The sequence below is a fragment of the Danio rerio genome, chromosome 6 (assembly GCF_049306965.1).
Source record: "Danio rerio strain Tuebingen ecotype United States chromosome 6, GRCz12tu, whole genome shotgun sequence".
NCBI lineage: Eukaryota > Metazoa > Chordata > Actinopteri > Cypriniformes > Danionidae > Danio > Danio rerio.
The window spans coordinates 41737801-41752219 of record NC_133181.1 but is presented as its reverse complement, the minus strand read 5'-3'; the positions used below and the strand labels follow the sequence as shown (position 1 = coordinate 41752219).

The window sequence follows — 14419 nt, the reverse complement described above, 5'->3', positions numbered from 1 at the left end:
GCAAATAATTCAATGTATGGTTGCTGTTTAGTCATAGATTAACATTTCGCCAAAAATAAAGAACATCTAATTACCAGAATTAAAATAGAAGTGCTCAGGGGTAGCTTAAATAATGTGTCTGTGCTCTTTGGATGAGGGATTCATCATAATAAAGCAGCAAAAATCAGTCCAAGGCGCTCAAAAAATTTGGAAACAATTTTAAAAAGCATTTATTGACATGGCTATTCCTTAAAACTGTGGCTACACATGAAAATAACTGTCTTCATCAGGCTAACTGTTTTTAAGGAATAGCCATGTTAATAAAGGATTTTTAATATTTTTCCACATTTTTGGAGTGCCTTAGACTGATTTTTAACATTTGAGTACCCTTTACACACAAGCGTCTTGTATATGAAGATGTTTTGAAAATTGATGGTAACGAAAAACATATGGGCCCCTATTGCGAAGCTGATACAGAGTTGGAGCAAATAGAGTGTGAGTAAATAATGACAGCATTTCATTCTTGGGTGAACTGTCCCTTTAAGACATGTTTAGGTGGTTTATTTATGTTCAGCCAGACTTCAAATGAATTATGTCTTATTTAAAACACAAAAACCACTGCCAGGCGTTGAGAATCTACTGCTTTTTGCTGCTTCTTTCATGTCCCTAGCAGATAAGGGCTGTTTTTGTTGTTGTAAATGTTTGGAATGATCATCATACTTTGGTTGATTGTAAAAAAAAAAAAGAAAAAAAAAAGAAAACTGAGCATTTGATTAGATTTTTTTTGTATAAATTAAGGCAACTGCCATTGCTAATGTCTCATGCACAATTTTTTAAGGGGGAATTAAATTGGTATAAGCTGCTGTAAGAAATTACAGTGAATATTTCTTTTTTTTTTTTTAACTGTGAGAAAGCATTGAAATAATGTTCACAAGCACTCTGTAAAAGCACCTAGGGTTGACAAAGAGGTAAAAAAATATATATAAGATTGTGCCTTGGGCCAATACATTTTTGCAGGTCTTGTTTGTCTAAATAACTGGAACATTGACGGGTGTGATCGACACATTTTAGTGACTCAGTACTTCTGAAGGAGAAACGAATCTTCATCCTGTCGAAACTACATTAGTTGGATGGAAGATAATTGTACAATAATATGTACAATATGCTGTGGTCTACTAAAATTGCATTTGATTCACAGTTTTGAATACGCTGATAGCAGTTAAGAGTCACAGTATAAAAGAATGGCTTATTGTCACATATTTAACATCTTGTTGTCTTCAGAGCACTGATACTAAATCCACTATTTGATTGTCAGTAATATAGGTTGAAATATCTGATATAAATACCAATAAAATTACACATCTTAAATTAGACCATATAAAATTAGATATGCAATTAATTTAAGAATTACACTGCAGATGAACATGGTATGCAAGCTGATTAACTAGATTAAAAGTTTCAAACATCTTTTGTATTAAACGTTGTCTAGATTGTTTTGTCTAAATATGAAAATCAGTCATTGTTTAATTGAATTTGCACTATTTCTATAATTCTGTACACTTAATTCAATTAGTGCTTCCCACAATAATTACTGTTCTAAAGCAGCTTTACAAAAGGACATAATTACAATCAAATTAAGTATAGGTTACAGTACAATCAAATAAAGGTAATTTTATAGAGGGTGTTTCAGAGTTTAGAAGCCATAAATCGACCTCCTTTAGTAGACTTTGCTATTCTGGGTACTACCAGAAGGCCCGAGCTTTGAGTACACTGGAAGAAGTAAGGCTCAATAGTCTTGTTTACACAGTTAAAGGTTTTTACAGAAGGGATTTTTTTATCACTCATAACTCTGAAAATAGTAAAAACTTTCTAAACCTCTGCAAAAATGTAGCTGTTTGTTTTTTCTGTTGATATCAGCATTCTCTGATATCAATAAAACTGCTCCATAAACTGGAGATTTATGGCAGTGCAGGAGGGATAAAGTCATATTGAAAAAAACAGAACATGTTAAGTGCTGTGAAAGGAATTCTGGATGTTTTCATTCCACTTGTATGAAAAAAGGCCTAAAATCTCAAAACTGACAGGTGCATAAAAAAACTTTAAAGTGTTAAGCAATAAATACGCATTAAAGGACGCCTATGATGAAAATTATCTTTTGTAAGCTGTTTGAACAGAACTGTGTGTAAGTATAGCGTGTCCACAGTCATATTGGGGTGATATAAACACAAAGTTTTTTTTTTTATTATTATTCCAAATCCCTCCCACCACAATGTGATGTAGGGGTGCCTTTTTCCCCTGCCCACCGAATTGAGTGACACCCGTAAAGCAAACGAGATTAAAAGATCTGTTCAGCTCTCTGTGATCATCAATCATCATCAAATGTGATCAAGAATAAGTTTTACAAGTTAAAAATGTTTTATAACAGTGCATGTTTTTAATGAATTACAGCAATTTTACTGTCTTCACATTATCACCACAGTACGCATGTCAGTACAATTATAAAAGAAGACATTAACATAGCGGATATCCACACAGCAGTGGATTTTAACCTGTATACTTTCACATTTGCATGCAAAAACAATGCAAAGTTAAGCGCACGCACTGTGCGTGTATGTCTGTTTGTGTACACATGAACTTTGTAACTACATTGTGTGTGACTCATCGTTTTTATCGACTCATTAACTCCACAGCAAATACATCAAATACATCAAATAATCATTGGTAAAGTTCTTACTGTATGAGATCTGCTTCCTTTATGTCTGTCACTGTGCTGTTCATCTGACTCAGCTGAGGCAGAGATTGAGGCACACTCTGACAGGCACATTGGAACTGTGGGCGGGGAGAACCAACATTAAAGGCACAGGCAACAATAACAGCTACATTGTGTTTAGTGCAGAAAATTCAACATTTTGGAGACGCAAAAGACTTAACTTAAATCTTGAAAAAGTAGTAAAATAGATGCCCATTAAAATACAAACGGCTATTGTTGACAGTTTTCAAAAATATTAATTGTTTCGTGTTATCAAATTAATTTTGTTCAGTTGTCTAACGCATTTGGTAGGTAAACAACACAAATTGGCTGTTTCAATCAACATTTTCAGTAAATATCAAGCTAGACTAGGCGTAGTTGATGTCAAGCACAAGAAACTTGCAAACTTCTCTTGGCGTGATTCATTTGGCTCAGTGCCTTCGCTCACTGGAATGTGCTCACGGTTGGATACATGTGGGCCAATCAGAACACGTCTGTTATGACTGACAGGCAAATTGTCCAATCGAACGCGCTTCCGCGTGTCTCGTATTAGTTGTGACGCGAGCAGTTCACAGTTCACAGTTGTGCAAGCGTTCAGGCGTTCAAGTAGGATTTTCTTTTGTTTTTTAAATAAAAGCGACTCATCGTTATGAGATGGGTGTGTGTCACAATCCACGAAACAAAGAGTGTCAGAGAGTACACGTTGGCTAATTATAATACGGAAATGAACCGCCCCTCATACCGCTCGGCTTTAACGTACTTGCTGAACATTCGGATCAGTTAGGAAGATAGGAAGCACGCTGCTAGTTAGCCTTAAGTAAAGCATAATATTATCTACCAACCCAAACTTGTATGGGTTAGAATACAGCCAGGATATGATTCTGGAGTCCGTTCATGTGAGTAGGCTGTCAAATGTCTTGGATTTCAGTTAAAAACCGTAGTTCACGATAATGCTAGCTCTCTGAATTGGACCGAAATGGCCTCGGAGCCGAATCCTGCGGTTTTTCTCACTTCTGTTATGGAGGAAATCAACAGCCTGGTAAGATTCAGCGTTAGCGTGCAATAATGCTAATATCCACCCTCTGGTTGTTCACTTTATTCATTGTAAAGATGGTTGTTGTCAAACTTTTTGTGTACAATAAAGTCAACAGATTAGTGAAAGTTGTTTTTACAGAACTTGTTCAATAACGACAAAAGCAACAGTTGAAATGTTTACATTCTGTTTTACGTATTTGTTTTGTAACACTTTACATTAAAATATACTTGAACACATGTTAACCTGAAGTCCCCTTGTAAGTTTACTAAGGGCCCCCTCGTTTGGCAGCTAGTTAACTGCGCTTGGACGTACACGTCATTTTTTAATTACAAGCCTATATTTGCCAGGAGTGTGACAGACAGAACGCTAACATGGTTCCATAACGTCTGGCGGTGTTGACATTTGGATTAATTTACCTAAACACATTCATCAGAATCTGCTAGTTTAGGTGTATTGTCAAGTAATATCCTGGTATGACGACGGAACGGAAGCAGTTCTGTCGCTACGTTGTCAAGTGCGAGGTTGTGCTGTCACGCGCCTAACTTGGGGTTTAATTTGGATAGTAAACGTCTGAATCTTGTATGTGTTCCCAATAGTCGCTGTGAGGTGAGGGTCTCTACATACAGAGCTCGTGATGAAGGCTCTCGGCGCGCGCTCCGCGTTCTACGTGGGCTTTCTGGTGGGCACGTGCAGCTTATACCTGCTCCTGCGTCAGGCTGGGTTCACCCGGGACTCGGGGTCTCGTGAGCCCGGGACCCACGATAAAACCCTGCTGGAAATGCTTGAAGAAGAAAACAAGAACTGGAAGAAGGAGAGGTCGGCTCTTTTCAACCTCAATCATCCGCACCATACAGGTAATAACGTGGCAGAAACTAACAGAGGTCCTAAACAATGCGAAGAATGTATAATGTAAAGCAATGGACATAGTATGAGCACTTCCCAAAAAAAAGTTAGGTTTATATCAAACTGATAGTTTCCATAAAAGTGGAAGTTTTGCCATTGATTTATTTAACATCATGACAAATAAGATGTGGTAAACCCTTTTCTTTTCTCGGACATTTAAGATGATTTTTAGCTAACACTTTGGTCTTTAGTGATTAATACAATGGAAGCAGACCGCTATCATCACTTTAGAGTCAAAAAACGTATACAGCGAAAACAAAATGAACACCTGTGGCTCCTGCCGGCGATACACTAATGTCATATGAAGCTAAATTATTGATATGTAAAGAGATTGAGCAATATTTACAACATTACTTTGGCAAACAGTCCTTATTGTATTGACAACAGACTGGAATGCAACCTTTTTGCATATTGACACTGAAATATCCACAGGCACAAGCTCTCAAACAGACTCTGTGTACTTTGTGAAATGAGGACATGGTTTAATTAAAATGATACTTGTGCTTATAATAGATGCTGCAAGCTATCTAAAATGTGCATTTGCATGTTCAGTCTCAATCAGGAAGATTTCTCATTGATCTACATCATTTTATTACAGGAAACTTGCATTTCTTGTCACAAATAAGCTGTGCATTAAAATAATCACATAAATAATGTTCAGCTTCTTGGACGGGCTAATTGTTTCACTTCATCAGGAGCCAAATGTATTTATTAGTTTAGTATTATTATTATTATTATTATTCTCAAAGTGCTGTTGACTTGTATTTTATGAATAACCAAGATCTATAGTTTCAGTTAAAATCTTTTTTAATAGTTTATTAAATAACTCTTTCATTGTCTGAGGTTGAGTAAATTTAAAGCACATTTTTAATTAAACTGACCCTTTGCATAGATTGTTCATCCAGAAACTGGATGAACCAAATCTAACCTGTTTGGCTTTTAATGTGTAACGTAAGACGCCAAAAAACAAAAAGAGAATGTCATCAGGAAACATGCTATGAAAGTGATTGGTCAAGTCATACAGGTTTGAAGTAACATGTTGAGTTTCTTACTTTAATAAAACTACAGGATTTTAATATTATATCCATATTTGTCTTTTTTAAGCATGCTTGTTTTAAGGTAACTGCTTATATTTGGCTGGAAAGGCTTAAATGTCCAACCTCAACATTGACAGTGCTGCCATTTCACCTCTAGTTCAACTTGTTTTGCTTTGTTTTTCTGCAAACTAAACTATGGAAATGAACACCCTAAATAGTGTGTTACAAACAGCAGTTAGCGATTTTGTTTGTGAGGTTGATTATGATTCACATAGAACAAGTATTTCTTGAATCTAACACTTCCTGCAATACCATTGTAAAAGCAGAGGAGTTTAACACTGGTGGAGTCAGTTGATGCATGCAGTTCTTATATCGACTACACCCGTTTATTGAGCTGATTTATGAATACAACATCTTACACTGATGTTAATCCATTCCATCTGATCATTTAGCCAGTTGTTTGTTTTCCAAGCCCTGTGTTTGACAAACTCTTTAAGGGTATGTTTGTCTATATTTTCTGGAGAAATGGACTTTGGGCACACATTTAATGTGTTGTCCTTGTTAAAGTGTACAGAGAGAGTTTATCACCAGTAGGTTGTCACTAAACTATCCTAAAAGCAATAAACGTTGGCCTGCCAGAAGTTGAGTTGAAATATCATGGAAAAATACACTGTAAAATGCAGGGTTATACACAATGTCTTTATGTTGTGTTCAGTTATATTAAATAATTAGTTTGAACAAGCAGTTGACATAAAATACATGCTAATCTACGCTTTGTAAAATTACTTTTTCTCTGGAACATTCAAGTCCCCATTCTAGTTTTTGTTTCTTTTCGGATGGTTAATTTGCATGTACATCACTATGCAGAAAGAATAGTCTACCGCTTCATTCATCAACAATCCTGCATAGGTATAGTAAAGCAAAGCTGAAAAATTGGCCATCAGACTTTGTTTGCATTTTGTGCAACTCGAGGGTTAAACGTCACTCTTTACACACATCAATGTTACGTAGATTGAACATAAAACAATTAAGTTATCCTAAAAAGCATCAAGAATTATGTTGGTTTAACTCTATTTAAATTAGAGCAAGCAGCAAAAATATTTTTTGAGTGTAGTTGTTATAAAATATACGATAATCTTTGCTTTGTAATATTATTTTTTTACTACTTGTATAGTTTTTTAAAAAGTATACTTTTATAGTTTAAATAGTTCATTTCACTGTTTTTGCAAATATGAAAGTTCTGCCATCATTTATTCCAAACAGCGCATGTTGATTTGAGCAGCCTCTGACCGTTTTTATCTGAATATACTGCAAGTCTCTTGAAATAAAGCTTCATTTTGGCTGTTTTGCCTAACTGTCAATGGATAAACAAAATAACGAGGATACATAAAAAAATAGTAGGAAAATTTTAAGTAGGAAAGGCAAACAGTTTAACGGTTTTGGAACATCATTGGGATAGGAAATAGGCTATAATTACTTTATTTTTGAGGTGACCTCTCCTAAAAATACACTACTGTCATGTCCATTACAAATATCTTGTCTATTACTACATGTCTACTTGTCTACTAGATTTTTATGTGTTTTTATGTGCATCGTGTAGGTGAGGATGGCGCACTGGCTGACTCTCTTTATAAGCGTGTACGCATTCTCTGTTGGGTTATGACTGGCCCTGATAACCTGGAAAAGAAAGCTCGGCATGTGAAAGCCACATGGAGTCGTCACTGCAACATTGTGGTCTTTATAAGCTCTGTGGACAATCCAGATTTTCCCACAGTTGGCCTGAACACTAAAGAAGGTCGGGATCAGCTATACTGGAAAACCATCCGCGCTTTCCACTATGTCATGGAGAAGCACGGCGATGAGGCCGACTGGTTTCTCAAAGCAGATGATGACACTTATGTGATCGTTGACAACCTGCGCTGGATTCTGGCTCGCCATTCTCCAGAGGACCCAGTGTACTTTGGCCGGCGTTTTAAGCCATATGTAAAACAGGGCTACATGAGTGGAGGTGCTGGCTATGTGCTCAGCAAAGAAGCTCTGAGGAGGTTTGTGGAGGGCTTTCGCACCAAGGTGTGCACTCACACTACCTCAGTGGAGGACCTTGCTATGGGTCAGTGTATGGAGAAGATAGGTGTCAAGGCAGGAGACTCCAGAGACACCATGCAAAGAGAGACATTCCATCCTTTCGTACCCGAGTCCCATCTTACTGGCACATTTCCCAAAACTTTCTGGTACTGGAACTACTGTTATTACCCCATTGTACAGGTGAGTCCGATTTCGGTGCCAAACTCATCACTATACTACCTGACAAAAGTCTTGTCGCCAGTCCAAGTTTTAGGAACAACAAATAATAACTTGACTTCTAGTTGATTACTTGGTATCAGAAGTGGTTTATATGAAAGGGAAATGCCTCTAGATTATGCTCAATTTACCAAACTAAAATATGATCATGTCTTGATTTTTAATTATTTAATTAGGACAGTAAGGTCTGACTTTGCTTAGACAAAAGTTTTGTCACTTAACAGAAATAATGTAGAGTATAGAATATAAAGTCATGGTGCAGTGGAAACAGAATTAATATTGTGTATGACTCCCATGAGCTTGGAGGACTGCATCCATACACCTCTGCAATAACTCAAATAACTTATTAATAAAGTCATCTGGAATGGCAAAGAAACCGTTCCTGCAGGACTCCCAGAGTTCATCAAGGTTTTTTAGATTCATCTTTAATGCCTCCTCCATCTTACCCCAGACATGCTTAATCATGTGTATCTCTGGTGACTGGGCTGGCTGATCCTGGAGCACCTTGGCTGAGATATGAGGAACACTATCCTGCTGAAGAATTTGTCCCCTCCTGTGGCCTGTAATATAATGGGCAGCACAAATGTCTTGATACCTCGGGCTGTTGATGCTGCCATCCACTCTGCAGATCTCTCACATGCCTCCATTCTGAATGTAACCCCAAACAACTATTTTTCCTTCACCAAACTTGACTGATTTCTGTGAGAATCTTGGGTCCATGCGGATGCCAATAGGTCTTTTGCAGTATTTGTGATAATTGGGTTGCAGTTCAACAGATGATTCATCGGAAAAATTTACCTTCTGCAACTTTTCCAAATGATCAACTAGAAGTCAAATTATTATGTGTTGCTCTTACAACTGGGACAGATGACAGGACTTTTGTCAAGTAGTGTAATGGGAAGATGAGTTTTTCTTTTTTTTTTTTTTTTTTTTTTTTTTAAGATTAGCTCTGTTTACATTTATATTTGTGTGTTCTGTTCTGTTATGTATCTCAGTTAAGTTATATTATTTTATTCCTCCATGAAAATGTTTTCTTTGTTTTACCTCAGGTGCTGATCTTTCATTTAACTGACAAATTCGGTCTATTTGCGAAAGTAAATACTATTCCCTGAAAGGGTCATGTCTCCATTCTAGTTTTGTTTTTGTTGTCGAACAATGAATAATTTGCATGTACATCACTATACAGAAGAAATGGACTAGCACTTCATCAACGTTCCTGTAAAATTGTGCATATGTGTAGTGAAGCAAAGATAAAAAATCTGTCATCAGGGTTTATGTTCACATTTAGTGCAACCAGAGGGTGTAAATATACACACATCCTGCTCTATTATATGACGCACAAGGATATTTACTCTACTCTTCAAGTCAAAAGCTGAAAATCCCCATTTCATTAGACCGATCAAGGGTGAGTTTAAATTGGCACAGATCAGCATAAAAGAGAAGAATATACTAGATTATACTTGTGACAAAATAGAGAGAAATCATTCATAATTTACACCTTGAATCATAATGGTGTTCCAAATCTTTATGTTTCTTCTGTGGAGCACAGAAGTGAAATATTTGAATAATCTGTGCTCTTTTTCTGTGGACTGAGACTTTCTAGCTTCAAAAACATGCAATGAATAAAGTCGTCCATTTAAATAGGGATAATGGGTTTTAAGTTGAAAATGGGTTCTTCTGAGTTGGAAACTGGCGCCTGATTTATTTACTTTTTTTTAATTAAAAAGTCTTGTAAACTACTTGGCTGCTGCAACTTCTATTCAGATTTGGTTTTGATAAAAGTGCCTGCTAAATTCATAAATGTAAATGTATATTTTGGTCAAACTTTTTAATCGTTTTATGGTGTTTTTTGATCACCTTAAAAGGGGAAGCTTCTTTTTTTTGGGTGTCCCCAGAATATATCTGTGAAGTATGCTATAAATTGCTCTTGTGTTTTTTTTTTTTTTTTTTTTTTTTAGGTAGAAGCAAAAAAAAATTATTAATAGCTTGATTTATTGTTTTCTTAGTGCACAGGCACAAAGTTCTCTTTCCCATCAAGGCTATGTAAATAACACTCTGTGAATTACTAGATGCGTCCCAAATGGCACCTTATGCACTTATGCACTATGTGCTTATGCACTTACACACTCAACAGCGTAGTATATGCATGTAGTGTCATCCCAAATGGAACACTTAACATTTTTTACTATTCGAAAATTCAAACTGTTTCCCTGATGAAGTTTGATGGTTGTCAAATTAGCGAAATAAATGACAAAATAAACTACCAGATACCACCTGCCGTAAGTGTAACCACATCCACCATCAGGAGACGTTACAATCACTCTTGTAGGAGAATTTAGCTTTCACAACATCAGTGCCTGAAAACTCTGCCCCTGTTAAGTGCTTGAAGTGTCCATCATTCCACACTTCTTTTTAACGGTTGAATAGTGCATCTGGGTATTTAAAGTGCACTTATTCTTTTTAGGGTTTTCAGTGTGAATGCATTACTTGAACTATTTATACTACAATATGGGGTAGAATAGTGCACAAGTATGCGATTTGGGACACGCCTATGGTGACAACATGCTACAGACAGTCTTGTGAACGTGTTGCTTGAGAGTTGTTTAAATTATGTATTTTATGACATGTACATTCCTGGAAGAAAACTCAAGACTACAATTGAGGAATGTGAGGGAGTTGAGAAACATTGCTTACTGAAACAGAATAACTGCATCAAGGCGTGGGCCGGTATAAGTTTCTGACGGTATGATAACCTTAGATAAAAATACCACGGTTTCACGGTATCACAATATTGTGATTACTGAAAAAATATTTTAAAATGTGCTTTTTAAATGTCTGGGGGAAAAAACATGTATAATATTTTGGAGCAGTAAAGATGTCAGACTAAATAATTCAAATGAATCATTGACTTCTGCTGTCTTCATTGGTTTCAAAAACAGATTTATTTCCAACACATAAAAAAACCTTACATATATGAGATAACAGAAATGTTAGTGGTTTTGAAACCTTTTCCAAACAGCTGTATACCTTGAAACCGGTTATCGTCCCATGCCTAAAGTGGACTTTTTCATGCTAATAGCAACTTTATGGATTAAAAATAAAAGTTTATAGGGGATAAATAACAATTAGATTTATATATGGTATTCCTTCATTTTTATAATCAGTATTTCTGTCTTTCAGGGCCCACAGTGTTGCTCAGACCTGGCTGTTTCTTTCCACTATGTGGATGCGTCGCACATGTACCTGCTGGAATACTACACTTACCACTTGCGTGCCTTTGGCTACAAATATCGCTATCAGCCCCCTGAACCCAATGTTAAAGCCCCAGAGAAAGTAGAAACTCGAGTCTTGGAGCAAAAGGACAAGGTTGAAGCACAGGAAGAGGAAAACCAATCCCCTGAACTTAACGACAAGTTATAGCAGCTTATTTTGACAAAATGGAAACTTTCCAACTCTTCCACACACACACAAACTATTTTTGGGGATGTCTTACCCCCCTTTTTTGTTTTTGGATATCGTCTCCTGTATATGTGCGACAGAAAAGTGTGCACGACTTATTTGTTTGATTGAATGCAATTGGTACAGTTTGGGAGGGTTTTTCCTCTTGATAATGCATTTGTATGTGAATGTTTAAATATATATGACAGTGCTGAATTGTATGATATGAAGGTTGACGTGTAGTCTATGAGCCTGCCTTAATAGTACAATAACAACAAACAATAATGCCTCTGCATTCGTTACACTTGGCGTTCAGTTATAACTGTTTATATATAAAATGTGTAATCATAAGCACATATGCTACTTACTGTATGTAACAACAATGCCATTTGAAGAAGGTGGCTTTGGTTTTCCTTTCATGTGATCATTCCCTAATTAGTGCCTCTTTAATTACACACTTCAGTATGTATTTATATTTAGTTTAGGTCATATTTAAACACTGAGCGGCTTGTACTATGGATGTTACATCCTGCAAACATTCAAGCTCCAGTAGGGTTTATTCCAGAGTTAAACTTGTACATTTACTTAAAGGAATAGTTCACCAAAAAAAGAAAAGTCTGCCATTATTCACTTATGAAACCCCTTTTTGGATTCCAGTGGGTACCATGCATTTTCTTCATGTTGTCACAACACAAATTGATTAGTTGAACTTAATCTATTTTGCAAATTTAAGTGGATTGAAGATAAACCATTCAAGTTGTCCCAAAAAACAGAGTTATTTCAGCTCATTTTAAATTATTATAGCCATTTTTGAGTGCAGTGTTCATCAGAATATCTTCATGTGTGTTCAGCAGAAGAAGGAAACCTCATAAATGTTTAAAGCCACATGAGGAAGAAGAAATGATGAGGAATTAAAAAAAAACAAAATTGGGTGAACTATCCCTTTAAGCTGGTGTCAGTAAAAAAAACAAACAGAATGTAGTCCCTCAGCTGATTTTAGAATGAATATCAGAAAGTTTATTGATTTATTACTACTTTTAAGATCCTGTTGGCTAGCCCAATAGTTCATGTGGCACCTGTGAACGATAAAACAGAGCTTGATAAGCCGGCTTAAGTAAACACTGTTTTTCTTTCACCAAACTAATGGGAATCGTGGTCTTGCAGATGAGTGGTGTAGTGTATCACGCTGTGAAGCATGCGGCCTGTGAATTATTGGATTTTTTTTTCAGACCACACAATGCTTTATTTAATTACCTGCAGTGTGACTGAAGGTTTTTGTTGTTTTGGATTGATTGAGAGGATTTGCTTCATTTCAAACCCCAGTGTGGCGACAACTCCAGCAGTCTGAGGGCGAGATTAAAAACGTTGGTTTTACAGCTGATGTAGACGCTTGTCTAAAGTGGGGAAAATGATTCAGTCTCGATTTCTCAGTTAGTAAGGCATTAAGGCACAGTTCACCCAAATATGATGATATAGTCATGTACATGTTGTCAATCAAACTTTCTCTTCCTTTATATTTTATTTCTGTTTCTAATAAGGTTTTCTTTAAAGACATCAAACTGACTAAATGATGACAGTTTAGATACTGGGTTAAAGTTTCTCTTTAAAAGTGCTGGTGTTGGTAATGTTTCAGAAAGGACCTTTTTAAGATTCACCTTTCAGATCGGCTTTCTATTTCAGTTTGGCAAGATCTGAGATAAAGTGGAGAGATAAAGGGATTGTTCACATCTTTACCCTTTACTTTTTCAAAGCATTCTGGGTGTCTTCTGTTAAACACAAAAGAAGATATTTTGAAGAATTCTAAACATTTTTTTTCTACTATGGATGTTTCTGTGTTTAACCAAATAATGAAACTCAATGATTTGGGACCACTTGAGGATGAGTAAATATTGAGCAAATGTTCATTTTGTGGAGAATAATTGCATAAAACAAGGTGACACGGTGGCTCAGTAGTTAGCACTGTCACCGCAAAGCAAGAAGTTTGCTGGTTCAAGTCCCGGCTAGGTTAGTTGGCATGTCTGTGTGGAATTTGCATGTTTTCCCCGTGTTCGCGTGGGTTTCCTCCGGGTACTCCGGTTTCCCCCACAGTCCAAAGAGATGGGCTATAGGTGAATTGAATAAACTAAATTGGCTGTAGAGTATGTGTGTGAATGAGTGTGTTTGGATGTTTCCCAGTAATGGGTTGCAGCTGGAAGGGCATCCGCTGTGTAAAACTTTTGCTGTGGTGACCCCTGATTACTAATGGGACTAAGCAAAAAGTTGAATGAATGAATATTCCTATAAACAGAGGCATCAGTGCTCAGACTCCATCTAATGAGTTTTCATTTGCACTTGAAAAGGTTTTGACTGTCCGCTTTTAGTTTTGACATTGCCACCATTATGAAGGATTTCAAATAAAGTTTATTTAATGAATAAACTTATTTGAAGCAGAGTTCTGTTCTTAATTTTTGACCACTCTGCACAGTCACTTTTGCATTTGTGGTAGAACGAAAAGGTTTTGAAATGACTTGATCAAAGAGCAAATACATTAAGGTGTTGCAAGATTTATATATATATATTCTTATAAAATTGTCTATTTTAATACCATAATGTAATTCTGTGTACATCTTAAAATGAAGGGAATGTGTAAGGGTTTTGATTAAACATGAATGGGTTTGTTTAATAAAAGCTTTAATTACACATGGATGGTAAGAATTCAGTTGGTTCGGTCTCTCTGAAAGCCTCAGAATAATGGAAATGCTTGTCATATTCTTTGTTCTTTTGTTGATTTACAGTTGAAACACCCCTGAGGGCAAGTTTGATCTAATAGATTTAGTACATTCCCATTATTTCGTTTTGCAGTTAATCTAACTATACTTCAGTAGAATGATGACAGAAAAATTCTGTAGTAAACATTCCACTATACTAAACAAAACAAGGAAATTATTTTCTAAAGCAGTAGATCTGTTGATTACATCTCTTTGGGCCAAGTGAGGA

General features: G+C 36.2%; 1 protein-coding gene across 1 annotated transcript; it reads left to right on the top strand.

Moving 5' to 3' along the window:
* Window positions 1-3468: 3468 nt before the first annotated feature.
* Window positions 3469-11673, top strand: c1galt1lb (core 1 synthase, glycoprotein-N-acetylgalactosamine 3-beta-galactosyltransferase 1, like b). The gene is given in 4 exon segments (NM_200051.1): window positions 3469-3767; window positions 4361-4618; window positions 7305-7969; window positions 11186-11673. Coding segments are annotated over 3 exon segments (1125 nt in total). The 5' UTR covers window positions 3469-3767; window positions 4361-4398; the 3' UTR covers window positions 11426-11673.
* The last annotated feature ends 2746 nt before the right edge of the window (window positions 11674-14419 follow it).